Source organism: Archocentrus centrarchus, chromosome 10 (assembly GCF_007364275.1).
Source record: "Archocentrus centrarchus isolate MPI-CPG fArcCen1 chromosome 10, fArcCen1, whole genome shotgun sequence".
Classification (NCBI taxonomy): domain Eukaryota; kingdom Metazoa; phylum Chordata; class Actinopteri; order Cichliformes; family Cichlidae; genus Archocentrus; species Archocentrus centrarchus.
The window spans coordinates 11,043,740-11,069,949 of NC_044355.1; the positions used below are offsets into that span (position 1 = coordinate 11,043,740).

General features: G+C 39.8%; 2 protein-coding genes across 3 annotated transcripts; one reads left to right on the forward strand and one right to left on the reverse strand.

The window, feature by feature from the left end:
* The first annotated feature begins 640 nt into the window (after positions 1 to 640).
* Positions 641 to 17,946, forward strand: cstf2 (cleavage stimulation factor, 3' pre-RNA, subunit 2). 2 transcript variants are annotated; one of them, XM_030740250.1, is made up of 14 exons: positions 641 to 799; positions 1,063 to 1,141; positions 1,252 to 1,421; positions 1,503 to 1,639; positions 2,528 to 2,647; positions 2,786 to 2,914; positions 5,203 to 5,320; positions 7,729 to 7,788; positions 15,015 to 15,114; positions 15,811 to 16,010; positions 16,547 to 16,671; positions 17,250 to 17,333; positions 17,632 to 17,773; positions 17,925 to 17,946. In XM_030740250.1, the coding sequence occupies exons 1-13, from the start codon at positions 703 to 705 to the stop codon at positions 17,755 to 17,757; spliced, it is 1,545 nt and encodes a 514-aa protein (XP_030596110.1). In that variant the 5' UTR covers positions 641 to 702; the 3' UTR covers positions 17,758 to 17,773; positions 17,925 to 17,946. The 2 variants fall into 2 exon arrangements, with proteins under 2 accessions (XP_030596110.1, XP_030596111.1); XM_030740251.1 differs by lacking the exon at positions 7,729 to 7,788.
* Positions 17,947 to 18,252: 306 nt separating this feature from the next.
* nox1 (NADPH oxidase 1) lies at positions 18,253 to 26,197 on the reverse strand. Its single transcript, XM_030739536.1, has 13 exons — positions 26,023 to 26,197; positions 25,780 to 25,875; positions 25,228 to 25,338; positions 24,436 to 24,520; positions 23,602 to 23,747; positions 22,392 to 22,585; positions 22,178 to 22,304; positions 21,996 to 22,088; positions 21,676 to 21,917; positions 21,050 to 21,212; positions 19,462 to 19,608; positions 19,226 to 19,350; positions 18,253 to 18,982 (listed from the first exon to the last, which is right to left on the reverse strand). The coding sequence occupies exons 1-13, from the start codon at positions 26,065 to 26,067 to the stop codon at positions 18,856 to 18,858; spliced, it is 1,701 nt and encodes a 566-aa protein (XP_030595396.1). The 5' UTR covers positions 26,068 to 26,197; the 3' UTR covers positions 18,253 to 18,855.
* Between the last annotated feature and the right edge of the window lie 13 nt (positions 26,198 to 26,210).

A 26,210-nucleotide genomic window follows, 5' to 3' on the forward strand; every position in this document is an offset into this window, starting at 1 on the left:
CCCCTTTCCCGATTTCTTTCTTTCTTTTTTAAATTGTTTGCATATTTATCACACTTACATGTTTCAGATCACCATCCAACCTTTAATATTAGACAAAAATAAACCAAGTATTACAAAATGCAGTTGTTAAATGATGATATTAAGGTGGAAAAAAAAGCTATCCAAGCCTACCTGGTCCTGTGTGAAAAAATAATTGCCCCCCTAAATCTAATAACTGATTGTGCCTCCCTTGGGAGGAAAAACTGCAATCAAGCATTTGTGATAACTGTTTTTCACATCGCTGTGGAGGAATTTTGGATCTCTGTTCTTTGCAGCAGATGTTTGAATGTCAGGGATCACCAGAAATCACAAGTTAGTAAAGGTTTACTACATAAAATAAAATAAAATGGTCGAATAATATTAACAGCCTAGCTGTCAATCCAAACCTCAGTATTTAACCAGGTATTAACTGTTAACTATCATCATTACAGGGTTACTCACCAAACCTTCTTCTACATTGCCGTCAGACAAGTGTTGTCTTTATTTTTATTTTATTGTTTTACAGTATGTGAAGAGGTTAGGGCCAGAGACAAGAGATTAGGTTAGGAGGTTGAGAAAGGTCGCGCTGTTGCGGCTTGAATGCGGCCTTTTTTTTTTCTTTTTTTTTTAAACGGATGTTGTCTCCTTCTAGTTTCCGGCGTAACAATAAATTCTGTCCCCAAAATGGCGAACGTATCTGCTGCCAACGCTGCTGCTGTAGCCGCAGCTGCCGCCGCAAATAGAGATCCGGCCGTTGACCGGTCACTGCGATCAGTGTTCGGTAAGTTCGTTGCCGTTACCTCGCCGTGTTGGAGCCCGTTTATCCTCTGGGCCGTGCAGGGAGTATATATCAATATAGCAAACGGGTAATGAACGTAAACTTGCTAACGTGGATGTCCGGCTAGTGTTGCTGTTAGCGGGACAACGAGCGAGGAACACTTAGAAAAACAAAAAAAAGAACGAGCAAAGAAGCCACGATTTAAAATGCCTGCTTCTGTTTATTGTCATACTAACGTTTGGCATTGTGTGTATTAATAATTTCAGTTGGAAATATTCCGTATGAAGCCACAGAAGAACAGTTGAAAGACATATTCTCTGAAGTTGGACTTGTTGTCAGCTTCAGGTGAGTGAATGAACAAACTGGATTTGGTCTTCTCTGACAACTCTTTAGTCTCCTCTTTGCAACTTTGAACATCTGGATATTGTTACATGTTTATGTTCTCTTGTTCTTAGGTTAGTGTATGACAGGGAGACAGGAAAGCCAAAAGGATATGGCTTCTGTGAATATCAAGACCAGGAGACGGCCCTCAGTGCCATGCGAAACCTTAATGGGAGAGAGTTCAGTGGTCGGGCTCTCCGTGTTGACAACGCAGCCAGTGAGAAGAACAAGGAAGAGCTCAAAAGTAATTTTTCAGTTTCTCCCAAATTTGCTTATGTAATCTTATAAACTGTTCCAATTCCCAAGTTATTTTTGTCTTGCACAGGTTTGGGAACCGGTGCCCCCATTATTGAGTCTCCTTATGGAGACAGCGTACAGCCAGAGGAGGCCCCAGAGTCCATCAGCAGAGCGGTGGCCAGTCTGCCACCTGAGCAGATGTTTGAACTCATGAAACAGATGAAGGTGGGGTGTTTAGGAAACACGGATCTTTTTTTTTCTAGTTGTGCTTTCTCTACTCTAGGCTTTGTAAGAGGTGCACGCAGAATCATCTGCCAAATGGGCAGTTATGGTGCCTCCTCCTCATGAATCATCTTTGTTAATGGCACATTGAAATGTTAATTTTGTGAGTTTATGCTCAATTCTTTGTATAACTGTACAGGCTCTGATGCATAGACAACCAGATTTAACAAATCTACTTATCTTTGAGGGTTTAAACATGACCAAAGTCACGATGAATCTTATAGAATTAAACATTAGTTTCCCCAAATGACATGTTCTCAGACTGTATGTACAATGCTGCTTACTCATTTTTAGGCACAAGGAAGGATGGTGACAAATGTTTCTCAGGCTAAATTACCTCCAGCCTGACAACTGTATGCAGACACTCTTCCTTCCCTTTCATTAACAGAGGCTCTGCTGTGCAGTCTGCCACTCTCAGCTCTGCCAGTGAAGCCTCATCTTTGCACAGCTGGCAGTCTGCTTCATTAAGCGCAAAGAAAAACCACACTGGAGACGTCTTTCCCTCGACTCACAAAGTGTTGTTTTGTGCCAAAAGCTCGTGTCAGTAGGACCGCTCCATATGCTGATCAGAATCAAAGTGTTTGGGCTCCAGATCTAATAACACAGATATTTCTGAAGATCTTGATCTCATGTTTGTTTGTTATGGAGCTATGTCTGAGTCATGAGTGGGTAGCAAAAACTGGTAGGGGAAAAAAAACCATGAGCTTTTCTTTCTTTTTTTTTGTTTTTTTTTTTAAATCCATTAGGGATATATTCAAAGATTTCCCTTGTACTTTCTAAAATCAGATACTTTTGGTAAAATTAAAAAAAAAAAATGGTTTCTCTCTCCAGCTGTGTGTGCAAAACAGTCCGCAGGAGGCGAGGAACATGCTGCTGCAGAACCCTCAGCTGGCCTACGCTCTGCTGCAGGCCCAAGTGGTCATGCGGATTGTTGATCCTGAGATAGCCTTGGTGAGAATAAAGAGATGAGTCACAAATGGAAGACAGTTGTTCTCAGTTGTGACCCTATCATTTGTCAGTAGATGTTTATTCTGTCCTGCATTTTAAAGCCAAAACCAGCAGTGTTTTCCCTCCTTACTCCTTGTGCAGAAAATGCTCCATCGTCAGACTACAGTCCAGCCTCTGATTTCCAGCGGACAGGGTGGAGGAGCACCAACGGTCACTTCTCCACCTACGCAGCCTACCGTGCCCGTGTCTCAGCCAGTGTCTCAACCTGTGGTAAGCACAACAGATCTTTCTGTTTTTGTTCAACAAAATGTACCCATACTGTTCCAATCATGGAAAAACACACACACATTTTTCCATGCATGGAGTGAATAAATACTGATCGGAAGGATCGTAAAGTCAGGGCGGTGAGAAATGGCCCACTAAATGTTCCGGTCTGCTGCACTGGATGGCTTTGAAGTGTGAAAATTGTTTGTGATGCCAGCATTACTAAACAGGAGTGGAAAGTTTTTCTAGATTTCAAAAATCATCCGTTCCGTTTGAATCATCCATCCATTTTCTGATACTGGAGTCTAACCCAGCTGACAGTGGGTGAGAGGTGTGTTACATCTGGGACATGCCACCAGTTTATCACAGGGCTAACACAGACAGACAGACTATAATTAACGCTCACACTCACACCTACGGCCTGTTTAGAATCACCAGTTAACCTGACATGCGTGGGTGCGGTCGAACAATTAATTTTGCTTAGGAAATTTTCAGACTGAGGCAGGTGACCCGGAAGTATCTGCCTGGCAGTTATCAGACGAGCTTGTGGAATTCTCAAAAATGATAAGAAACAGTGCTTCAGTGCTTCCTTTATTACTTCCTTTAGCAGAGGATATGCTGGACCATCCTTTATGAAAGGAAAGCAGATAATTCCAACCCATAATTTATAGCAATGGACCATCCGACTGTTCATGAAAATGATCAACAAAACTGACAAAGTGGCGCTGATCATGCAAGTGTTTGTGCAGATTTCCATAACCTGCTGATATGTTTTGAAATTTTGCTGTTAAGCCCATGGGTTATCTGTGAACAGGAGCTGGTTTGCATGAGAAGCATAAAGATTTTTATATTACCAGCCTTTAGGATTATCATGAATTAATTTTCCAATAGGGTCACTTCAGATGAGTACTGGATGCAGGGAATTTCACAGTAAAATGTAAAATGTGCCTTTTGTAATACATCTTCTGTAATACGTCCACCGTCACATTACTAGTGTAAGTACATTTGGATTCTTTGAGCACTATGCTTCTCTTTTTCTAAGCCCTTATACATTCTCCTTCACACTTCATAACATTTTCCACCAAGGTCAGAGAAACGTGATTAGGAAAAGGATGTAGAAGGTCTTTTTTTTTTTTTTTTTGGCACTGTTCAACTGTACCACATGTGTTGGAGCTATGGGAGGAAACTGGAGTACCTGGATGGAAACCCATGCAGGTGTAGGGAGGATAAGAAAACTCCACACAGAAAGGCACAGCTGACTAGTAGGTGCGAACTAAGAACCTTCCTACTGTGAGGCAACTGTGGTAACGGCTGCACCACCCTGTGGCACATCAGTTTGTGGCTAAGTCCACGTGTAAAAAAACAAAACAAAACAGGGATTTTCCACTTTTGTTTAAAAAAAAAAAATCCATCCACACAAGCACTAGTTGAAAAATATTTGGTCACATGAAAATGCATAAAACTGTCAATGGTGATATAATCCTAATCCTATAGAATGTTGGCCAATCCAAAGCCTAGGTGTCACAATAATAACATGGGATGCAGTCTGACATCAGAAAAGGAGATAAAGGTGCACACCTTTGACAATGCAAGACAAAATCTGAAAGTAGTTTTTAAAAAGTTCAGTTTTCAGTCACCTAAAAGGCTTTTATGTGTGGACAAAAGCCTAAATGTATAGAAAAGGCTATGTTTCCAAAATAAGTGTGTGGGTGTGGACAGGGCCTGAATTATAAAGAAGTAAAAACTACATGTGAAAGTTTTGTTTCTTTCTAGATCCCCTGTAGGCTGAATTTGAATAACTGCCGTCAAACTATCAAAACACCAACATAATGTTAAAATTGTGCTGATTTTTCTTTACATCTTAAGCTATTCATTGTCTGTTTTGCAAGTGAATGGCTCAATAAATGTGACTTTATTTTACACTGTAGGAGAGGAGGTCCTTTTTCATGTGTGGTCAAACTGTGTATGTGTATGAGCTGAAATGGGTCTGACACTCCTGCTGTAAGCAGTGCCTGACAGCAATGCTACTGCTTGTAGATTGGATGTTTTGCTGCAAAGTTAGTCCAGAGCTGGCAGGAGATCGAGCCCAAACAAGAACTTCATGCTTGAATTCATTCATTTGTCAGATCTCAGTTGAAACGACTGGAAAATGGAGCAAATATGCGGACAGAAATGTAACTTGACCGTAACTTAACATGTTTGTGGTGGTGGGGGTGTCACGACATATGTTCTGTAGATAAAGTTTTAGGACAGATTATTGCTATTCATTTATTAATAATTTTTATTTTCCTCAGCCTGGAATGCATGTCAATGGAGCACCCCAGATGATGCAGCCCCCTAATATGGGTGTTGTTCCTGGACCCATGCCAGTACCAGGACCTGGGCCTGGACCGGGACCAGTTGGACCTCCAGGTAATCCTCAGACTGCATGCAAGCTTTGAAATGACAAATGATCCGGTTGTGGCGGTGCGATCCCGGCCTTCCAGATGTTTATTACCGAGTTTGTTGAGGGCCATCAGACCACAGATTGACAAACTGAGGGACTTTATATTTATTCCATTTTATTGAGCAATTTTCTCCCTTCAGTTGTTCTGTCTGTATGATCTTCCCAATCATCATTCTTAAGATTAACATGTTTTTTGTTTTTGTTTTTTGTTCACGTTTAATTTAAAGTTACTTGAACAAACCATAAAAGCAGGGTGTGTATATATCCGCAAGGCAAAAGTGAAGACATTTCCATAAACTTATTAAACATTTACTAATCTAGTGTGCAATTTATAACATTTAAAATGTACTAAGCATATGTGTGTGTGTATGTGTGTATATATATATATATATATATATATATATATATATATATATTGCAAAAAGGCATTCTGGAAATTTGAAAAAAGCAAAAATCATATTTTGTTAGCGGCCTCTTTTATTTGTATATGTATAAAACAATAACCAATAATGCTAATGTTTGTCAGTAGATGATGATGATGTTTGTGAACAGCAGTTTTTCAGTACAGAATTGCCTATTAGGATGGGCTTATTTCTAAGATAAATTTGGCAAATGCAAAAAAAATTTGTCTTTTTCCAGTGGATTCAGAAAGTATTTACACCCTTTCTGTTTGTGCATGCTTTATTATGATGTCATTTTAATTTTAATTGGATCCATCGGCACACTTTAACACAAAATGACAAAGTGCAAACATGTTTTTGAAAAATGTTACTAAAAATTCAAAGTTGAGCTCCCTTATTCACATTAGTTATCTGATTGCTGTGGCAGACATGCTGTAGTCAGTTACTATGAACAGATACCCACAAGTGAATATGCAGAATCGGAGACTTTTGCTACCCAAATCTTTTTGGTGTCCGTTTTGTTATCAGAGTATTATTGATCAATCACCACTCCACGTGGAGAGCAAATTGGAAAAGTCATACTCTGTTTGTCTGATGATGATTTAGCCTTTTATTTGCTTTTTTGTAAATACGTCTCCACTCATCATCTGACACAGACAGCGTACATAACAGGAAGTCACGGCCCGGATATCAGTTATCCGTTATCTCGCCATCAGCTGGCTACACCGGAAGCCCCGAAACACTGACCCCAGACATTAGCTGATGGGCTCCCAGATTGGGTGCATGTTGTTTGCTTTAATTATTCGTGAGAAGGCTTTGTCTGCGTTTACACTGGTATTTTTTTAAATTGGTCTTTTTTTTTTTTAATGCATTTTTTACTTTCATCCACATGCAAACAGAGTTTTTGGTCTTTGAAAGCGGCCTTTGGGAGACGCCTTCCTTGCATTGATGTGCAGTTTTTCACACATCAGAGTTTGTGGTGTTCTCGCTTTTATTTACATGAAGTAATTTTCCAGTAGCCACTCCACGTGGGTTGCAGGTGTAGTTTAGAGCCACTGCAGGTGGAGCATGCATGACCAGAAAATATGAATTGAAATGAACTTGAACTTGAGTCTGAAGTGGGGCGTGTCTAAACAGGTTTATAGTATAGTATTGTCACCTGTCGCATTGACATGGTTTTGACTTCAGTTGGTTCCTTTTTGCATTTTCTTGTGGACAAAGATGACTGTGGACAGATTTACATGTGGTCTAAGTCTAGAACTTGATTGAAGTCCATCTGTAGGATGGATTAGAAAGGCACACCTGTGTGTGTATTTAGGATCCCACAATTCACAATGTGTGTTGGGATGAGAAAAAAAAAAAAGCCATGAGGTCCGATTATCTATCTGTATACCTCTGTGACTAAAATTGTTTTCTAAAGGTTTGAGTGGTCTCTATAAGTTGGCTGAACTGTGTAACACAGCAAGAAGAGCCTCAGTCATTGAGGCGACCAAGAACCCCTCATAGAGCTTGGATTTGAGTTCAGTTTTTGTCTCATCAGGAAAGAAAATCTTTTCCATTGATGCTGACAGAGTCCTTTAAACACAGTTCCATGCAACTGTAGTGGAAGATTAAATCTACATGACAGCTTTTGCAATAAAAAGGAAGGGATCTGAATACTTATTGAATCCACTTGCATCAAAACTTTGCACATGTCATGGCTCATTTGGATCAGTAGGTGTCACCACAGCCCTATAAATAGTGGAAGTTTTTTTTCCCCCCACAAAGAATTTATGCCATGTGATCTCATTATCCTGTTCTTTCTTTCATTCTTTAATTTTTGATTTATTCAATCTTAATGATTTTAGAAAAGTTCCCTCTTCTTCACCCCTCTGTGCCTTTATTTGTGCATGAGATAACTGAGCATGCTAAAATGCTGCTTTGCCCTCTTGAGTCTTGTGTCTCCTGTTCTTCTCACTTTAATGCTGGCTCAGGAAACCTTCAGCATTCTCCCACAGGATCGTCTGGTCAAGCTGCTATCGAGCGGCCTCAAGGTATCACCGTGCTTTCTCAGTTCTCCAGTCAGGTCGCAGCACTGCTGAGCAGTGACACTTTCCAAATATACAGCACATTTTTTTTTCCTGCATAAACAAATGTGAATCATCAGACATGTAGCCATTAGAGAAGTTAATAATAATAAATCAGTTGATATAATGATTATGATCTCAGGGCACTACCACAGCTACATAAGAATATGCCAGGTCATGAGAATGGTGAAACTGTATATGAGAAGAGACTGTTTTTTTTTTTTTTTGTTTGTTTGTTTTTTCTTTCTATGATTATTTCTTTTAGTAGAGACACTGGTGACAGCTGCAGTGTATTGTATGCCATCATTTGGTTTTAAATTCTGATTACCTCCTTCCTGTTCTAGTAGTAAAGCAGTATGCAGCACTGCTCAGAGAAAATATACTAATGTTTATTAAACAAAGAGAAATATGTAGAAATACCCCTGATTCTTGATTTTAGTGAATGTAAAATGAATATTTTTGTCGTAAAGATAGGCACAGTTGGGCTGTGACAACAATACAAATTCACCTGAGACCAATTTGTGCAAATGGCACAGGCGTTCAGCCTTCAGCTTCCTTGTCAGACTGCATTATGTAACCTGATAGATATCATGACAAAGGGCATTGATGATATTCCGTGGAACTTTAACTTGCCACTGCTTCAGAAAGGGTTTCAGAATTCAGATGAGGTCATATAAAGTCAATGTCAGTGTATAAGGACTAGGCTGAGGAGACTGGGGTTTATGTGCTGCTTGAAATCAAGTCAGTATTGACTAATTATTTTTAGATTCTTGGTATATTTTTTTTTTCTGTGTTGCACTTTGGTTACTTTTGAGCACCGTGTTGTTAGTTTCAGGTTGGGTTACATTTTCACCAACCGTAACAATTTGTTGGTAATGTTTTGTAGAAAGCTCTGAGGGTAAACTTGTACGAACGGATTGTAATTGACATCTTGGTGACGCACACCCACTATTTGTAAATTACTTTTGACAACCTTTTCACAATGTTTCAAGGAATCGATTTTTTTTTTTTTGTTTTTGTTTTGGCTGTTTCCTGGAATTCATAAAGTTACGACATTACAACAACAGTGTAATTGGCCGTGTGTAATGATAGTCCTGGAACGACACTAATCATGAGGTTGTAGGAACAACACCAACACAGGGACAGACAGTAGTACAAGATCAGATGCAATTGCGAGGTGGGTTGTCTGAGTGAGCATCTTGACTCTGATCATACAGGGTACACTGGATTAGATCCAGGTAATGGGTACAAAGTTCTTTAGAAGTAAAGCCGTGAGTTCCAAGTCGGCATTATCTGATTTCTACAGAACAGCAACTTTTTCTTTCGGTCCTTTTTGTCCTTGCCATATTTTAGCTCATTTTTTCTGTTTACTTCTTTGTTCTGCTTCCCTGTTAGGGCCCATCTTTGGAATTAGACAGAATTCAAATGGGGGGATTACAGAATCATCAGCAGAATCTGCTGGTTGAGATTTGGCAAAGTTGGGAGGAGAATTGAGCTCTCATTGATCCAGATTGATGGATGACAACCGGAGAAAATTTTCTGTTGCTCAACACTTGCTGGATTGTAGTTTTTGAGGCCACACGTTGAGGATGTTGGGGTGGAGGGACATTTTTCTTTTCTTCCCAAAAGGCCTCCGTATTCTCGTTTTCTCTGTTTATGTTCTGTTTTTAGCCTTGGTGCTGTTGCCATGGCACTGTGGGTAAATTTGGGTCAGCGAGCCAGTGGAGTGGGGTTTCTCCTCAGTATACCTGTGTGCTTGCAGATATCTTGGGTACTTCATCTGACAAAATCAGGGTAGACCTTCTATTTAGTGATCAAACAAGATTTACTGTTTGTTCTTCTAAAATCATTATAGATGACATTCACACATTTTTACAGCGCTCCCACTCGTTTTCTGATTCTGTAGGATTAAACCTGAAGGTTAATAAGTTCAGACGTGGGATGTTTATTATTGGTAAACATGGTTTATGACTATTGCTGGGATAAAGATGAAAACAGTGAAATTTCTCATATAATGAAAGTCTGTCTTTGTGTTAGCAGCATTCATAATTTGAAAAGGCACATGTCATTTGCACTAATGGAAAGAGACTAGATGCCTTCTGTTTACTCCAGGAAAGCTTAGTCAGTTGATAATGACATGAAATTGCTGGGTTTGTTTTCCAGCAGGACAGTACTGTTAAGAAATGTATTATAATGAAGCTGCTTTGGTACTCTGTTAATGAGGCTGAAGCCAATTTAGTAAAAAAAAAAAATTCAATAAAAAATAATCAGATATCAGAACCCTTTTGGAGAGAGCGTAAACGGCTTATTGTGTCATAGATGCAATTTGCAGATGTCTAATAAACAATTCACAAACATAGAGTTGCTGTTGAGGACAACGTGGCTGCGCTGTACGGACAGGCCGTAGGCTTTCTGGAGACGCGCTCATCCAAACTACATGAAGTTGCCATTTGTGTCTTTGGATACCAAAGTATATACCAAAATGATACAAACCCCTCCCCCACCACCACCAAATTTACCTTCTGGATGAGGTAAATTTAGTGTGTGTCCATGTGTATGTGTTTTTGTGCGTGCGTGTCTTTGTCTGCATGTTTAAATAATATGCTAGTCAATGTGTGCGTCTGTAAGCCTTTAAAGAAGCGTGAAGAAAAAGCAAGCACGCTTTCTCAGAACTGGGGTTTTCTCTGTGCTTTGATGCAACGTTTCCTGCTGCAGAAAACAAACATTCTGATGGGGTACATATTAATAATTAATGTTAAAAATAATTCAGTGTCCCACCCAACATCTCCAGGTCAGTGGCTTGGACTTTTACTGGCCCATGTCTGTTTTTATTGGCCTACCGGGGTGGGGGTGGTATTTTTATATTTTCAAATATTATTTATATTTTAGATTATCCCAGTTTAGCAAAATGTTACTAAAACCTTGAAATAAATATTGTCTGGTATACCCCATGTCCCACTTTAGACCCACTGCAGAAAACAAACATTCTGATGGGGTACATATTAATAATTAATGTTAAAAATAATTCAGTGTCCCACCCAACATCTCCAGGTCAGTGGCTTGGACTTTTACTGGCCCATGTCTGTTTTTATTGGCCTACCGGGGTGGGGGTGGTATTTTTATATTTTCAAATATTATTTATATTTTAGATTAACCCAGTTTAGCAAAATGTTACTAAAACCTTGAAATAAATATTGTCTGGTATACCCCATGTCCCACTTTAGACCCACTCCTCCTTGTTGCAGGTGTAAAGTAGAACAGCTGCTGTCAGCCTTCAGCAAGCTGCCTGATTTTTAACAGTTTTTCTGCATATTTTACTTTAACTTCTGTAGCTTCACTGTAGATTTTTTTTTTTTTTTTTCCGTGTAAAACAAATGGCTACAAAGATCACTTTTGTTCACATTGGAGCTTATTGATCAGGTGGTTTGCTGAAGGACTGTCTCCAGCTTTTTCCCAGTGAAGGTTTTAATGGTGATTACAGGAACAAGCGCTGCTGTTTTGGACGCTAGAACATTTTCTTACACTCATCCTGAGCTCACTGTCTCTGTAATGGCTCCGCCTCTTTGTGCTTCACTGTGTGTGTGTGTGTGTCTGTGTGTGTGTAGACAGACTTAACATTTAACTGTGACAGCTGTGATCATCTTCACTGCTGTTCTGTCTTCAGTTCTTTTGTTGTAAAACTGGGGCCTGCACAGGCTAATGTTGTAATACTTGTTATTCGCACACATGCTCCGTGATAAGTTTCTATTGCAGGTCTGTTTTTAGTTGCAAATATGGGTGAAATTGCTCGCATGTACACGGTGACAACTGAGCGCTGCAGAGTTTAAACGAAGCGTCAAAGCAAAAAAATTTGTGTCAAGGATTTTTTAGAATTGAGTTATTCGATGAATCGTTGCTGCACGAATAGTTACACGTGACTTGTAGTTTAAAGCACTTTGAGTGGTTCGCAAGACTAGAAAAGCATTTTATAAATACAATTACTTTACAAGCATGACCCTGTGTGCGGCCCTCCGCCTACCCACATCGAGCACCTTTTAGTCAGAATATGAGAACTGCAGTAATCTTTAAATGGAAGAACAGTTGTACAGTGATGTTAGTAACGCGTTACTCTAATCTGACTACTTTTTTCCTCGGTAACGAGTAATCTAACGCGTTACTATTTGCAGTCCAGTAATCAGATTAAAGTTACTTATCCAAGTAACTGTGCGTTACTATTTTTGTCATTTTCCTCAGTACAAAGATATATTTTTGCTTTCTTCTCAGGGAGTGACGTGTGGCAGATGCGACAGTTAAGTCCCGTTTTCAGCATGAGGACAATAACAGCACAGCGACACAAACGTAAACAATGGAGGGAGGAGAGAGATGCGCGTTTTCTAGCTGAAATACAGGCACTATTTTGAGTTTGTGGCAGCTAAAGATGACAACATCAAGGTTAGTTGTGCACTCTGTGCTGCGACAAAGTGCTATCTAGCTTCAAAAACATAACGTCAAATATGAGGAAACATCTGGAGTCACGGCGCAGTCAAACTTACAGAGCGAGTCGCAACAGGTGGAGCGAAGCAGAGCTGCGGCTGATGCAGGAGCTCCCCAGCAGCCAAACATCAAAAGCTGGACTCTGGTACAAACCAGTAAGTGGGGGAGAGCTGAAAAAGTTGGTATTGTGCCAAAAAGTCATCGTCTGCCAAACAGCAATTTTCGGTAGTTGCCAAAAACTTATTCCCTGTATTTAAACGGCTGTAAAGGACTTGGTGACCTATAATCTGTGAAGCATATATCAAACATATCTCTCATGAATGATATCAGGTAATTTTGAGTGAGAAAGGTAGAAGCGGCACTCAGTTTTTGGCAAAGTGACTTTTATATATTCGTTTTTTTCCTTTCAAGGTAAAAACTGACATTAAAAATGTCTTTTTAAACAGAAATCTGGCTCAGAAGGCTGCAGAAATCACAACAAATATAACATCAGAGTTCTATAAAGATATTTGAAGTGGCCAAAAAGCTCTGGATTGATTAAAGATTGTTGAAAAACAGGTTATTTCTTCATTTTATATATAAGCCCTTCATAAATCATATCAAATAAGCAAAGACATTACACATAAAAACACACAGAAACATCTGAATCACTTTATGACAGACGATCACTTTTTGGCACAACGCCGGCAGCTGTTGAAAGTAACTAATAAACTTGTAATCTAACTTAGTTTCTTCTAAAATTAAGTAATCAGTAAAGTAACTAAGTTACTTTTTAAAGGAGTAATCAGTAGTTGGACTACTCTTTCAAGGTAACTATACCATCACTGCAGTTGTAATAGTATTTTTAACTGTGCAGCAGTATGTATTTAAGGAACTCATTGGCACTTTTTGATATTTGAATCACCGTCTGCTTAGCTGTCGTGACACTCTGCTACATGTGCTGCAGACAGTGCTGAGAGTACTGCAAACAGTGGAGTTGATGCTGCTCTGCGGCACACAAACAGGAGCATCACAGTGACGGGCAGCCCAGGGCATCTTTGTCTGATCAGTTTCTTCTAAATTCTTTTTACTCAGAGCAAAAACAGAAAGCAATAACTTTGCCAGTACAACAGGAAAAGCTTTTTATATTTAATTTAAGATTTTTCAGCTTAAAAATGGTAAATGAGCCTAATTTACACTGAGCTAGCTGAAATATTCTGTTCGTTAGGGATAGCATCACCATAGGTTGTTGTCTCAGTGCTATTGAGCAATGACACAACCATTGGTCTTTATCTTCCCTCTGCGTTCCTCCTGTCTGCAGTGCTTTCATGGCCAAATGTCACACTGATAAGTCACAAATAGGACAGCACTCTCAAATCAGCTTTCTGTATCTGAGACTTTTTTTGTTTGTTTTACGCACCAGTTTTCAAATCTTTAAATCTTCATATTTACCTCCAACAAAGAAGCTGCTTTTGGTAGCCGTGCATGCGTCATTCTGTCCTCATATCTGTGAGCACGACAGCTAGAAAATGAATTTTAATGACTTCTGATCAAACTTTGTAGGGGTTTAAAGTGGGGTCACGTTAACGGTTTGTTAAAATTTGGTTTAAATCCACCAAGATCTTCAGGGTTAAGTTAATGATATATTGTCAAATTGAGAAAAAGCCTTTTGACATAGAAACTATTATTCTTACAAGTGTGATGTGTGTTGTCAACATATAGAAAGTACTGTATAAAGATATAAAATATAAAATGTCTCACATGACCTCTGACCTTTCCTTCAAGGTCAATAGATTGATCTGAAGGTCAAAGTCATATTAATGCTATGCGGAGCTATTTAAAATGACACCAGGTTTTCAGACTGACGAGAACATGTTGGCATGGGATACTTTTTGAGTATAGTTGATTCATTTTATTATAACCTTATGTAATTACAGTAATGATTATAAGCATTTAAATGCATAACAATTTGAATACATGCACAAAGTTTTTAAAACAAAATAAACTTGTAATCAAAAACTTTTCACTTTATTTATTTCAAAACATTTAAACAAATTTTACTAAACAGTGAAATGAATGCTATACATTTACTAGATCCACATAATAAATAATTATACTCAAAATGATGTCAAGTATATTAAAATTGGCTTCTTCAGGGCAAATAATAAAAGCCTGCAGTTTGCAATTGTTTTACTGTTTTACTGCACTACAAACTTCTTAAAGTACATTTTAAAAGAACAAAGAAAACAAAATTAATATATACAAAATACAATGCTGTTCCCTTCAAAGTAAATACTGCCTGGTGGGTGAGGTGCCCTGGTGGAGGTTTGTGCTCTCGGGGTGCTTCTTGTGATCCTTGTGAGACCGCAGTGCTCCAGCCTTCCTCCTTGGTTGTCTTTTACCACACCCTGATGTGTCTGTGTGTTGGGGATGTGGCAGTTTGCTGTGATCTGTGTTTTACCAGTGCCAGATAACGGTGTGTTTCTACTGAGCAAACACTCAGGTTTTTTAGAGGTGTGTGTGTGTGTGTGTGTGTGTGTGTGTGTGTGTGTGTGTGTGTGTGTGTGTGTGTGTGTGTGTGTGTGTGGTTCTTCTTAACTGGAATTTCAGCCCTTTGAGAGGTGCAAGCCATTCTTTATGATGACACATCCCATTTCTCATCATTAATTGGCTGACAAATGCTTCTTGTGTCATCTGTTACGTGCATGTTTGTGGTTGAATTTATGAATTTCTCCTCTCAGGACCAGGCGGTATCCCCCCAAGAGGCCTGTTGGGAGATGGTCCCAATGACCCCAGAGGAGGAACTCTGCTGTCTGTCACTGGAGAGGTCATAGACCCCAAGTAAGATGTTCCCTTTATCTTAACAATACATTTGGGTGCGACTTTTAGGAGTGTCAGTTTCAGTTACTGATGATGTAATCCTAAATCCTTTTTTAGTACTAGATCATTGGGCAAAACCACTGGTTACCTTAGTAACAAAAAAGGAAATGTAATAATAGAGAAAGTTAACAAACAATCGAAACTTAAGTCTGATTTCAGGCTGCACAAAACAGCAGGACACTGTAGAGGAGCCGTTACCTGGCTGAGAAGATGGAAGTGGGCAGCTTGTCAGCAGTGATGCTCACTATAGCTGCTAGTCCCGCTCCATTAATCTTAATTATCAGATATAGTTTATTTTGTGGGTCTATTTTTCATGATTCACTGACAAATGCATCCCATTTCATGCGACTGTTTTATTAATAAATATTGACCTTGTTTGGCCATTTGAACAATTTGGATAATAGGAGATGCTTCATCTATAACCATAAAGCACAGGTGGTGTGAAAAGTACTGCATCATTTTCTATAAGCTCTACTACTAGACTAGACTCTACTACTAACAATGAATTCTACTTTTTAGCAAAATATGTACCTAATATAGCTTGCTTTTATGATACTTGATTGTAATGTCAAGGACCACTTTAAACCCTAAAAATATGACATAACTGCCATTTCAGCTTTAAAAATATTTACCTTCTCTTATTTTGTGTGTGTTTAGCCGAGGCTACATGGGAGCTCCACCACCCCACCAAGCTCCACCTGTACACATGCCACCAATGGCAGGTGGACCCCCTCCAGATATGAGAGGGCCTCCTATGGACATAAGAGGCCCACCCATGGGCGAACCACGGAACATGATGGTTGACCCCAGAGCGGCCCCCATGATGGAGCCACGGGGACCCCCTATGGAAGCCAGAGGTAGCTGCTCCTATAAGGCTTTGTAGTTTGAGAATGTGGCGTATTTTGAGCTTAAATTTAGCTCTGATTGTGTGCACTTTGTGACAGGTCTCAGCTGGCAGAGAACCCTCTGATTATGTGTCCTAGCCCCTTTTTTTTGTTTGGTTAAATACTACAGACTGTATATAAAAAATGTATGTAGCCACTGCTGTCAGACACTGGTTTGTAAAGCTCGGCTTTGAGACCTCGGTGTTAGCATCTGTGCTGACATCTTGGGTTTTTTGGAGCCAGAAGTTATTTGGATGAGAAGGTAGTGAGTTTAATTATCAGCTAATTCTGGCAATCTTGCTTAGCGTGCTGTATACACAGATAATACAGGTGCATGGCTGCTAATTGGTGCCAAGTAATAGACTTGTACATTCTGTATAATGACAAAGGCATTCTTCTATTCTAATAAAACTGCTAAAATAATTATCTTCATAATGTAATAATTCAGTTAGTTATAATTTGTTAGTAGTTTAAATTATATTAACATAATATTTTGTGTCCTTTAACAGGCCGTGACCCAAGGGCAATGGACGCTCGTGTTCCAGTTTCGGGTCAGAGGGTTCCCATAGCACCAGGAATGCAAGGTCCTGTTCCTCATGCGATGGGCCCAAATGCTCCTCCACCTGCAAGACCGGTATGTTTATATTAATGTCTCTCAGCTATTTGTTTAGGTTTGACTTTAAGGAGTGAAGATAGATGAGTTTAAATACCTGGAGGCCAACCATCCAAAGCAATAGACAGTGCACAAAAGAGGTGAGAGTGCAGGCTGGGTTGAAGCAAGTGTCAAGGGTGATTTGTGACAGGAGAGCAGCGAGAGTGAAAGTATGGTTTGGAGACGGTGACACTGACAAAAATATAGAAGGTGGAACTGGAGGTGGCAGAATTGAAGATGTTAAGATTTTCATTGGGAGTAGCCATTAGACCTCAGAGGAGGTTCATGAAGGACATTCAGAGGGTTGTGTGATAGAGGAGAGACTCTGGTGATCTCTACATACAGTTGTAAAATTTTGCATTTCATCACTATTATTTGACTTCATTAATATTCAGAATGTATCTCAGAATCCTGTAAATTATTTATTGGACAGGTTTTACAAAAACATTGAAAATGTTTAAGGGGAAAAAGGGCAAAAGAAAGCTGTGCTGTCTGCTCATGTTGAATGATCATTCCTAGCTGAAAAACTGATGTACAGTAATGCTGTGCTTCTCCTGCAGGGTCCTGGTATTTCTGGTGTTCCCCCATCAGGAGGAGGCTTCAGTCCAGGTCAGAGTCAGGTCTCCACACAGGATCAAGAGAAGGTGGGTGTCACTTTTGGACCATGAGTCACTTCAAATTAGGGCTGCAGTGATTCATTGATTAACTCAAATAGCTTGATTTAAAAAAAAAAAAAAAAAAAAAAAATCCTCGACATGAATTTTTTTGCTTTGATGCTTTCTTTAATGCACAAATCTGTGAACAGTAACGACTGTTAAGCTTTTAACTGTTGTTGCAATTTTTGTTGTGTCAAATACTATTAATAGACCCACTAATTTCTATTGACTTTGTGGGCCAGAAAAACATGTTTTACCTTTTTTAACATTTCCCTTTCTTTCTTAGGCTGCCCTCATCATGCAGGTGCTGCAGCTGACCCCAGAACAGATCGCCATGCTGCCGCCAGAGCAGCGACAGAGCATCCTGATCCTCAAAGAACAGATTCAGAAGACCGCGAGCGGGGCACCTTGATGACCTGACTGATAAAGTACTGTAAAGACAGCTTCTTTCCTTTTAGTCGCAAATCAAACGTCATTGGAAAATTCACGGGATTTTGAAATGTTGCGACGTCATGGAGCAACATTGTCAATGCTGACGCATTTCTGTGCTTACCTTCTTTTTTTCTTTCATTGTGTCAGGAGTTGCGGTCTGCCCCACTCGGAAAAAGCTGCAAACAGTCTGAAGAGGTCTGAAGACGTCCGATATTAGTCTAGAATATTGTAGTTTTTTCCTTTTTTAAATCATTTTGTTTGTTTTGTGAGTAAGTTTGGTCCATGTGGATGTAAAAATAAGTCACACTTTTGAGAGGCTGAAGATGGTGAATGTTGAGAACGTATGAAAGCTAGAGGGCAATTGTCTCATGGTTTCTTTTTTCCTGGAAAAGCCAGCTTGTTATGGTGTAACTGTTCTGTGAATAAAACAAAAAGAATACATTGATTGCCTTTATTTATTTTATTCATGAGTAATTCAGAATTCATTACAATAAAAACTCTTCACTTGTCTCCCACATCTTTAGAAGATCACGAGCTCAATGACTGACATGTTTTTCCAGTAAACCTGTTTCCGTATACATTCATGCGTATTTACAAACAGGTTCTATACAATATGTACAGTGCATGCAATCAATTGTCTTGAGTGGAAAATATGATTGGGACAGCTAACAGATTTTGCATAAGAGCTAAAACAGATAATAAATCAAAAGGTTTAATTTTTGTATTTAATTTTTCAAAGAAGAATTTCTTGATTTGTTATATTTGTGCAAATAAGAGCGTTTTCCACATGATCGGTCAACATCTTCATGTTCATAGAGGTCCTCATCTTGGTAACAGTAAAAATTTCCCCTGTAACTTTAGTCAAGTACTACAATAATGCAACTTAATATAACAAATGCATGTGTAGCCTCAGTGATGCATTAATGCATCTAGGAAAATGGAGAAGAGCGAGCATTTCCCTGAGCACTACAGACTGATGACACACTGTGCTTTCAGAATAGGTGCAGAAACATACAGCAACTCGCCCATCATGTCGCACTGGTTTTCCTCACAGTTTTATCATTTGTCAGTTAATTGCTTAGAAGTTCTCCTTGTTGAAGTAAAATTTGGTCTTGCGAGGATCCACGTCTGAGTATTTGACACATTTCTTCTCCAGGACTTTGGCAAGAGCTTCAGGGCCACACAAGAAAGTTCCCACAATGGACCTAAAAACATAAAAACATGGCTGCTTTATCCTTCTAATCTGCTACAACTGGATATACGGGTAATTCTGTACTTTTTATTCATTCGTTTTACAGCTATAAAAAGTTAATTTTCAGATTTTAAATAACACGAGAACATACTATTCTTATCACCATAACTCAGTGGATTCAGTGTCCTGTAGCTTTTGTGCAGTTTTTGTTGTAGATTTTATATTTATTCAGTTTTAAGACACTTATTTGGCTTACGTGGGGTTTTCTTTGCGGACTTGTTCAAACTCTTTGTCCCAGATGGGTCGGCCATAGTGAGTTTTCTGCTTGAGCCCAGTGACCACATCAGTGTCCTTATCAAAGTGAACCATCACATGAGTCGCCTGTGGGGGGAGAAAGAGGAAAAGCCAGTGAGCTTGAAATGACATCACACTTTTTTTTTTTTATAGACTTTGGTCTGAGGGTGGAGTGAAGTGAATGATTCACACACGCACATGGCTCTGATCCCATCCAGTCAGATAGAGTTTGTAGGTGAGGAAATCCCCCATTCCTCTCTCCTCCATCTCTCTCTCCAGCACCTGTAGGAGGTCAGCGAACCATTCAAAGGCGTGGGTTTCCCGGCAGAGCCAGTAGAAGTAAATCTGAAACCAGGAAGCAGATGTGATCATGTTAAACAATGCTCCTTTGAGTAAAGAGCGGGGCGTGCTCCTCATGGCAGATCCTCTAACCTGGGTGTGCCACTAAAACACAGGTGCCTTTATTTAAAAGACAACTGAAGGTTGTGTGTCAAGTTTGAATGCCAGAAATGAATTGATTTGATTTTACTTATCCATGAAGCCAACAATATTTAAGCACAAATACTAATATATTTATGTGAACATATAATGTTCTGGACAAGTGTGCATACAAATAACTACATTAAAACTAACTGAAATACTCCAAAATTAAAAAAAAAAATCAATCAGCCATCATTAACACAAATATCAGTCAATCATGAGAGTAACTCAGTACATTTAGACATGCAGACATGATCAAGACTGAAGTTCAAACTGAGCATCAGAATGAGGACAATCTAAATGTTTGAATGTGGCATGGTTGTCGGTGTCAGACGGGCTGGTCTGAGAATTACATAAACTGCTGATCTACACGGCTTTTTCCCACACAACCATCTCTAGGGTTTACAGAGAATGGCCTGATAAAGAGAAAATATCCAGTGAGTGGCAGTTCTCTGGGTGAAAAGGCCTTACTGATTAGATTAGATTTGATTAGATTAGATAAAACTTTATTAATCCCTTTAGGAAGATTCCGTCAGGGAAATTTAAGATGTCAGAGGAGAATAGTAAGACTACTTTGAGATGATAGGAAAGCAACAGTTCACAACAATTTACACGAGCTTAACAAAATTGGACAACAGAAGATTGGAAAAGTGCTGTGTGGTCGGTTGAATCTCAATTTCTGCTGCATCATTTGGAGAGTAGGGGTAGAATTTGGTGTAAACAACATGAAATCATGGATCCACCCTGCCTTGTATAACCATTCAGGCTGCTGCCAATGGTGTGATGGTGTGGGGGACATTTCTTTGGCACACTTTGGGCCTCTGAATACCAAATGAGCTTCATTTAAACACCACAGTCTACCTGAATATTCTTGGGATAATGTGCCATGTCACAAAATTCAAATCAACTCAAACTGCTTTCTTGAACATTTCACTGCACTCAAACGGCCTCCACAGTCACCAGATCGCAATCCAACAGAGCACCTTTGGAATGTGGTGGACGGGAGTTTGACATCAAAGGTGCAGCGACTGTGTGATGCTAACATGTCAATATGGACTAAAATCTCCAGCACCCTGTTGAATCTATGCTGTGAAGAATTAAAGCAGTTCTGAAGGCAAAAGGGGGTCCAACTAGGTGCTGCCTGGGTAAGATGGCAACAGGTAGCACTCTCGAAACAGATTTGCTCACTGTGAATTCATCAGATAATCACCCTTTTCTTTCTATCTTTCTTTGTTTTTTTTTTTGTTTTTTTTAAACCTAAATACAATTAAAAACAGACTAATGGTGAGCAGTGGAGTCATATTACCTTTCTGGTGCGCAGTTTAGGATCAGAGTCTTTGAACTTGTACCAGATGGATTTGAGGATGGAGGCAAAGGGAGTGACGCCGATGCCGGCACCGATCAGCATGCTGACCTCATAGTCGAACACATCCTCACTGGCTGTGCCAAAAGGTCCGTCCACACCCAACCTGAGGGCAAACCAGAATTTTTTTTTTTTTTTTTTTTTAAATAAAGGCAAATAAACTTGTCTTCAAAGAGCAAGTTGCAGGTTGTCAAACCAGGTAAAAGGATGTAGAAACAAATATAAAGAAACTGATTCAGTATCAGTTTGAAAAGGTTTTAATCTTCTGCGGTTTCCTGTGGGATACTCTAAGGCTCCAACTTAGGCTTGGAATTTTTCAGCAGTAGGCCAAAAGCAAATTAAAATCTTTACATGAACAACAATTCATATGTCATGCATTTATTAGTACCTGTCTTTACTACTGAAACTAATATGGCAGAGCACAGCTATAACTGAGCTTTGCAACATGATACTCATTCATCCAAAGAGTGAGAGGAAATCTCACCCCAAAGTCAACCGAGGAGCTGTTATGAATATACATTAAAAACCCTTCAGAAGAGCTATATAAAAGACCGGATTGTTTGACTCACTTGGGTCCCTCTGCTCCCTCTGGTAGCTTCTGCATGATGTCGATGAGTTTGTCGGTCCAGTCCCCAGCTGAGCGGATGTGGATGCTAAAGAAGTCCTCCTCGGGCGCAGAGGTCATGGTGAATGGGTGCCACTCCAGCTGTGAGATGGCCGGGCAGTTGATGAAGACGTACTGACCCACCTCCATTTTGAAACCGTTCTTCACCAGCTGCAGCTCCAGCACTTTAGATGGTCGCATCACAATCTGAAAACAAAGCAGGCGGATTGGGATCATGTACAAAACAACTCAAGAGGCAGTGGGTGAAATGTGAGTCAAACGTACCTTCTTGTATCTGACTCTCTGCATGTAACGAATGAAACGCACTAGGCGCTCGCAAAGATAAATAACCATTGGGCCGATCACCCACATCCAGGTCTGAAAAAAGCAAGAAGAGGTGTGATTATATTAATGAGATTTCACTGAGAAAGCTTTTATTGTACTACTACTAGTACAAAAAGACAAACCAGCGGAAACCCTCCTGCAAACTGAGGGATGGGACACTCAGGAATCTGTCCCCAGTCGTCAGGGTGGTCTTTACAAAAGCTTGTGTTGTGTGGTGGATCTGTCTTCTTTTGGCTCCTCACAATGCGCCTGCAGGTGAATCACACGAATGAAACCCGCTTGCAAAACCAACAATGTCTAAGCCATGAAATCAGCAAAATTCTCGCCCCCTCATACCCTGCTCCGTGAAAGACGAGACCGGCGAAGAAGATGATGAAGAGGTGGTGAGTGTACCAGAACACTTCAAAGTAGTTGCGTCTGATGACCTCCATGGAGGAGGTGATAATGAGGATGAGCGCCAGAGTGATGACGACACCCGTGAGGCCGGCGATGGTGGTGAAGGCAAAGTAGGTGGGAATCTGCTGGGGATCCTGAGACACGAGCAGACAATGAGCTTTCAGCTGTTATAGCAAAACTCTGCAGCACCACTACTAGGTCAAAGTTCTCAGATCTCCAGTAAAACATCTCCATATTTAATTGATGAACACTTTCCTGATCCATCAACTATATTAATTCCACACCACTGACAGAAATGTCTAAACAAATTTTGGATGTATCACCTTGATATATCCCTCAGGATGAATCCTAAAGCTCTCCTGACTCTTCATCTGCTTTTATTCGTCTAAGGTTTCACCTGTACAGTGGCTAGTCTAGAATTGTAATGCCATAATTCTAGACTAAGATGATGACTATGCATAATGTTGAGCATCAGCATATTAGCAATGTTACTGCAGTACAGCCTGGAAGGGAACTACAGCCATTAAAAAAAAGCTGCAAGCATGGCATCAAGTAGCACACTTGCTTAAAAACAATTTTGATGAGCTGGTCCTTTATAACCTTTCAATGTAGGATACCTTCAACTTTAATTCCTTTACATTTATTTATTTATTTTTAAGTAAAAGAAAAAAGTTAAAGTAATTAAAAAAAAATAGAATTCAGCTTTTGCTTCACAACATTGAGGTCAGTGCATGCACGCCAAATCACTGAGAGACAGGAGCTCTTGGATCTGCATGATGTCAAATAGAACGGATAGCTCTTCACGAGGGGCAGCCAATCAGAATAATGCTTAAAGAGAGGGTGATGAACCAGCTTGTTTCAGGCAGCAGATGAGCTGAAAATCTTCAGCACAGCCCCGTTTAAGATAAATAAAGATGATTTCGATCTGTAAATCATGCAGAGCTGAATATCGCCCCTTCAAGCTTTCAAGTAGGGGTAAAGATGAGTGAAATCCATCATTTCAAAATATTTCAACTGATCCAACATATTTTAAAAATCATCTCAACCTAAACACACAACTCTCCAACCCAATCCTGAATTCCATCTCTACATTTGTTGAGAGAATTGTTTGATTTCATGTCAGTTTCACAGTGATTAGCGGCTGACTTACGAGCTTGGTTATGCGGACTGGGTTCAGGTAGGTGGTGTTTTCTGTGTCATCCAGATTGGACAGGGTGGTGCTGAGTTCATCATAAACACCTTGTCTACTGTTGTTGTACCGCTCCAAGTTGAACAAATGGGCGATCGTATGAACAGCTGTGACAGGACAAAGTTGACACGTTACGGCTGCAGCAATAAAATCATGTTTTTTCTGCACCAAACCCTGCTTTGTGTAGGTTTCCCAGAAAGGTGATTCTGTTTATCTGGACGTAGTGCTCTGCGTGGGAAAAACATTTCATACAAGTGAATCATCAACTTTCTGGGATTTCCTGACCTGGATGATGTTTAATCTTTAACAACCTTGTTTAAAAAGTTATGAATTTTTTTTTTTTTTTTTTAAGCAAGTAGACCAACGGAAACAGTTGTCTTGGCAAAACAGTTCAAATCTTTTGAATGTTTGCAGTTGAGGAAATTCACTTGCTATTGAGTGTTCTTAGTCATGAATTATTTTAGACCCAGTTTTCCCTCTAATTCCTCAAAATAAACTCCAGATCCGTATTTAACATGTTGACCTGTGTGTGTACTGTTCTCTGTAGATGAGTGGGTTGGTGTCCAGGAAGGAAGGAGAAATAATCTGTCCTTCAGTGTTACTGTAAGTTCACGAAGGACTGGAATACATTTCTTGATTACTTCAGAAGCTTATCATGATAAGTGTGTGTGCACAGCGTGGCGAATAGTGGACTATGCACCAAAACCCATGCAGGTCATAAAGTTTTTGAAAACAGTATGTGAAGTGTTTTTCCTCTCTTTTACTGAGTTTACTGTATACATAAAATTCTCATACCTGTCATCAGAGCAATCATGTACGCCACCAGCTTGTGGAAAGTCAGATTTTTGTCCAGTTGTTTCCTCATTGTTCTGCTACAACGCTGAAAAGATAAAGAAAAGAACGGGATGGATAGCAAAACATGTCAGAGGCATTCTTCCAAAAACAAAAAGCTACCCAAGCTAATAAATTATCCTTTCTCTGCATTCATCGCAGGATGCAGTAAAAGGAACTTGAGCTCTAAGCTCTTAGCACATGACAATTCGTGCATGAGAATCCTGCACAAGCATGGGCAGAACATGCAAACTCAACACAAAGGAGGTCTGAGTGGGCAGGGGTTTGATCCAAGGACCCTCCAACTGTAAACCACATTGTTTCATTAGTTAATGGAGTCCGAGGCTGTCGGTGGCCACCAAGCCATATTTTGTTATTTCATTATTTTTTTCTGCAGTCGGATCTCACTCAAGGAATTATCACAGTATGTAAAATAACAGCATTTCCCTAATTTTCCCTAATTTCCTTTGGGATTAATAAAGTATCCATCTATTTGAATAGCAGATTTCATGCTGATTATTTAAATCAGAAAACCAGAACCAAGATGTTTTGGCTTTGACCAACTATTAACACAAAATAACTGATGGCTCAGTTTAGATCTTTAATTTTGATGAGATCATGCAACACATTTCCTGGAGATACAACAGGGCTGTCGAACTAGTTGTGCAGCATGAAACTGATCAACCCTTTAAAGGACAGTGACAGTGATTTCAGCGCTCTTCACCCGGCCGTGGCATGTCATCATGAGGATCTTACCACAAAGGAGCCTCGGAGCAGAGACAGCAGGTTCCTGCACACCGGGAGGAGGATCAGCAGGCAGTTAAAGTTGAGGACAGCTGCAGGAGCTCTGGCCCAAGGCAAGGCAGACTGAAATTAAAAGCATCTTCATGTGAGTGTCCTTTCAAGAAAAGCACGGAGGACACTATTCACCGTATTTACTTATATACTGTGCTATTTCCGCTTAATGCACTTGGATATACACACATATATATATGTATACACACACAGACACACATATATATTATATATATATATGTGTGTGTGTGTGTGTGTGTGTGTGTGCGCGCGCAGTTTATCACAGTTCCGATACAGTGCATTTACCTGATGTTCAAAGCAGGCACAGAGTTTAGCCATTTTCAGCCTTTTCCTGTCCCATTAAGCTCAACTTGAATTCACTTAAAGAGGGAAGCAGTAACAGATCTCTGTTGCAGATGCGCGCGCTCCCTCCACCCGTGTATAAAAGCAATAAACCAAGCATCATAACAAACATCTGATCTCCGTGGAGGTCATAAACGTGTCTTTACTCACCTTTAAAATATGACGCGTGTAGAAGAACTGTTCTCCCAGGTCGTAAAACAGATAAAACCATACAAAAAGGAAGATGTTGATGCCCATCCAGACTATCTGCGAACATTACCAGGACCACGTTTCCATCACACAACGGCACAAAAGCTCTGCGTAAATGTCTCACTCTTACATTAACAAACGTCCTGTGTTGAAAAATTAAACTGCTAAAGTGTGAATATGAAAGAAAAGAAAAAAAAAACTTACCAATATAAAGGATGAAAATCCGTAGTTGACAATGCAGTTCGCCATGTTGAGCACTCTATCTCGACTCGCAGCAGCTCCACTGCATCCTCAGCCTGCTCGCACTTTTTATTGTATACCTGCTGTTTGGACTCCTCCTTCATTCAGAGGTGTGCGATGGTGATGAGACAAGGAAACAAAATCGAGCTGTT

Excerpts from the sequence above, each read along its gene's own strand:
- cstf2 (XM_030740250.1), top strand. The coding sequence starts at position 703 with ATGGCGAACGTATCTGCTGCCAACGCTGCTGCTGTAGCCGCAGCTGCC. Across the intron at positions 1,640-2,527 it reads AACTCATGAAACAGATGAAG|CTGTGTGTGCAAAACAGTCC; the intron begins GTGGGGTGTTTA and ends TTCTCTCTCCAG. Across the intron at positions 2,648-2,785 it reads TTGATCCTGAGATAGCCTTG|AAAATGCTCCATCGTCAGAC; the intron begins GTGAGAATAAAG and ends CTCCTTGTGCAG.
- nox1 (XM_030739536.1), bottom strand. The coding sequence starts at position 26,067 with ATGGCGAACTGCATTGTCAACTACGGATTTTCATCCTTTATATTG. Across the intron at positions 23,748-24,435 it reads CATGATTGCTCTGATGACAG|CTGTTCATACGATCGCCCAT; the intron begins GTATGAGAATTT and ends GTCCTGTCACAG. Across the intron at positions 18,983-19,225 it reads GTCCGCAAAGAAAACCCCAC|GTCCATTGTGGGAACTTTCT; the intron begins GTAAGCCAAATA and ends TTATGTTTTTAG.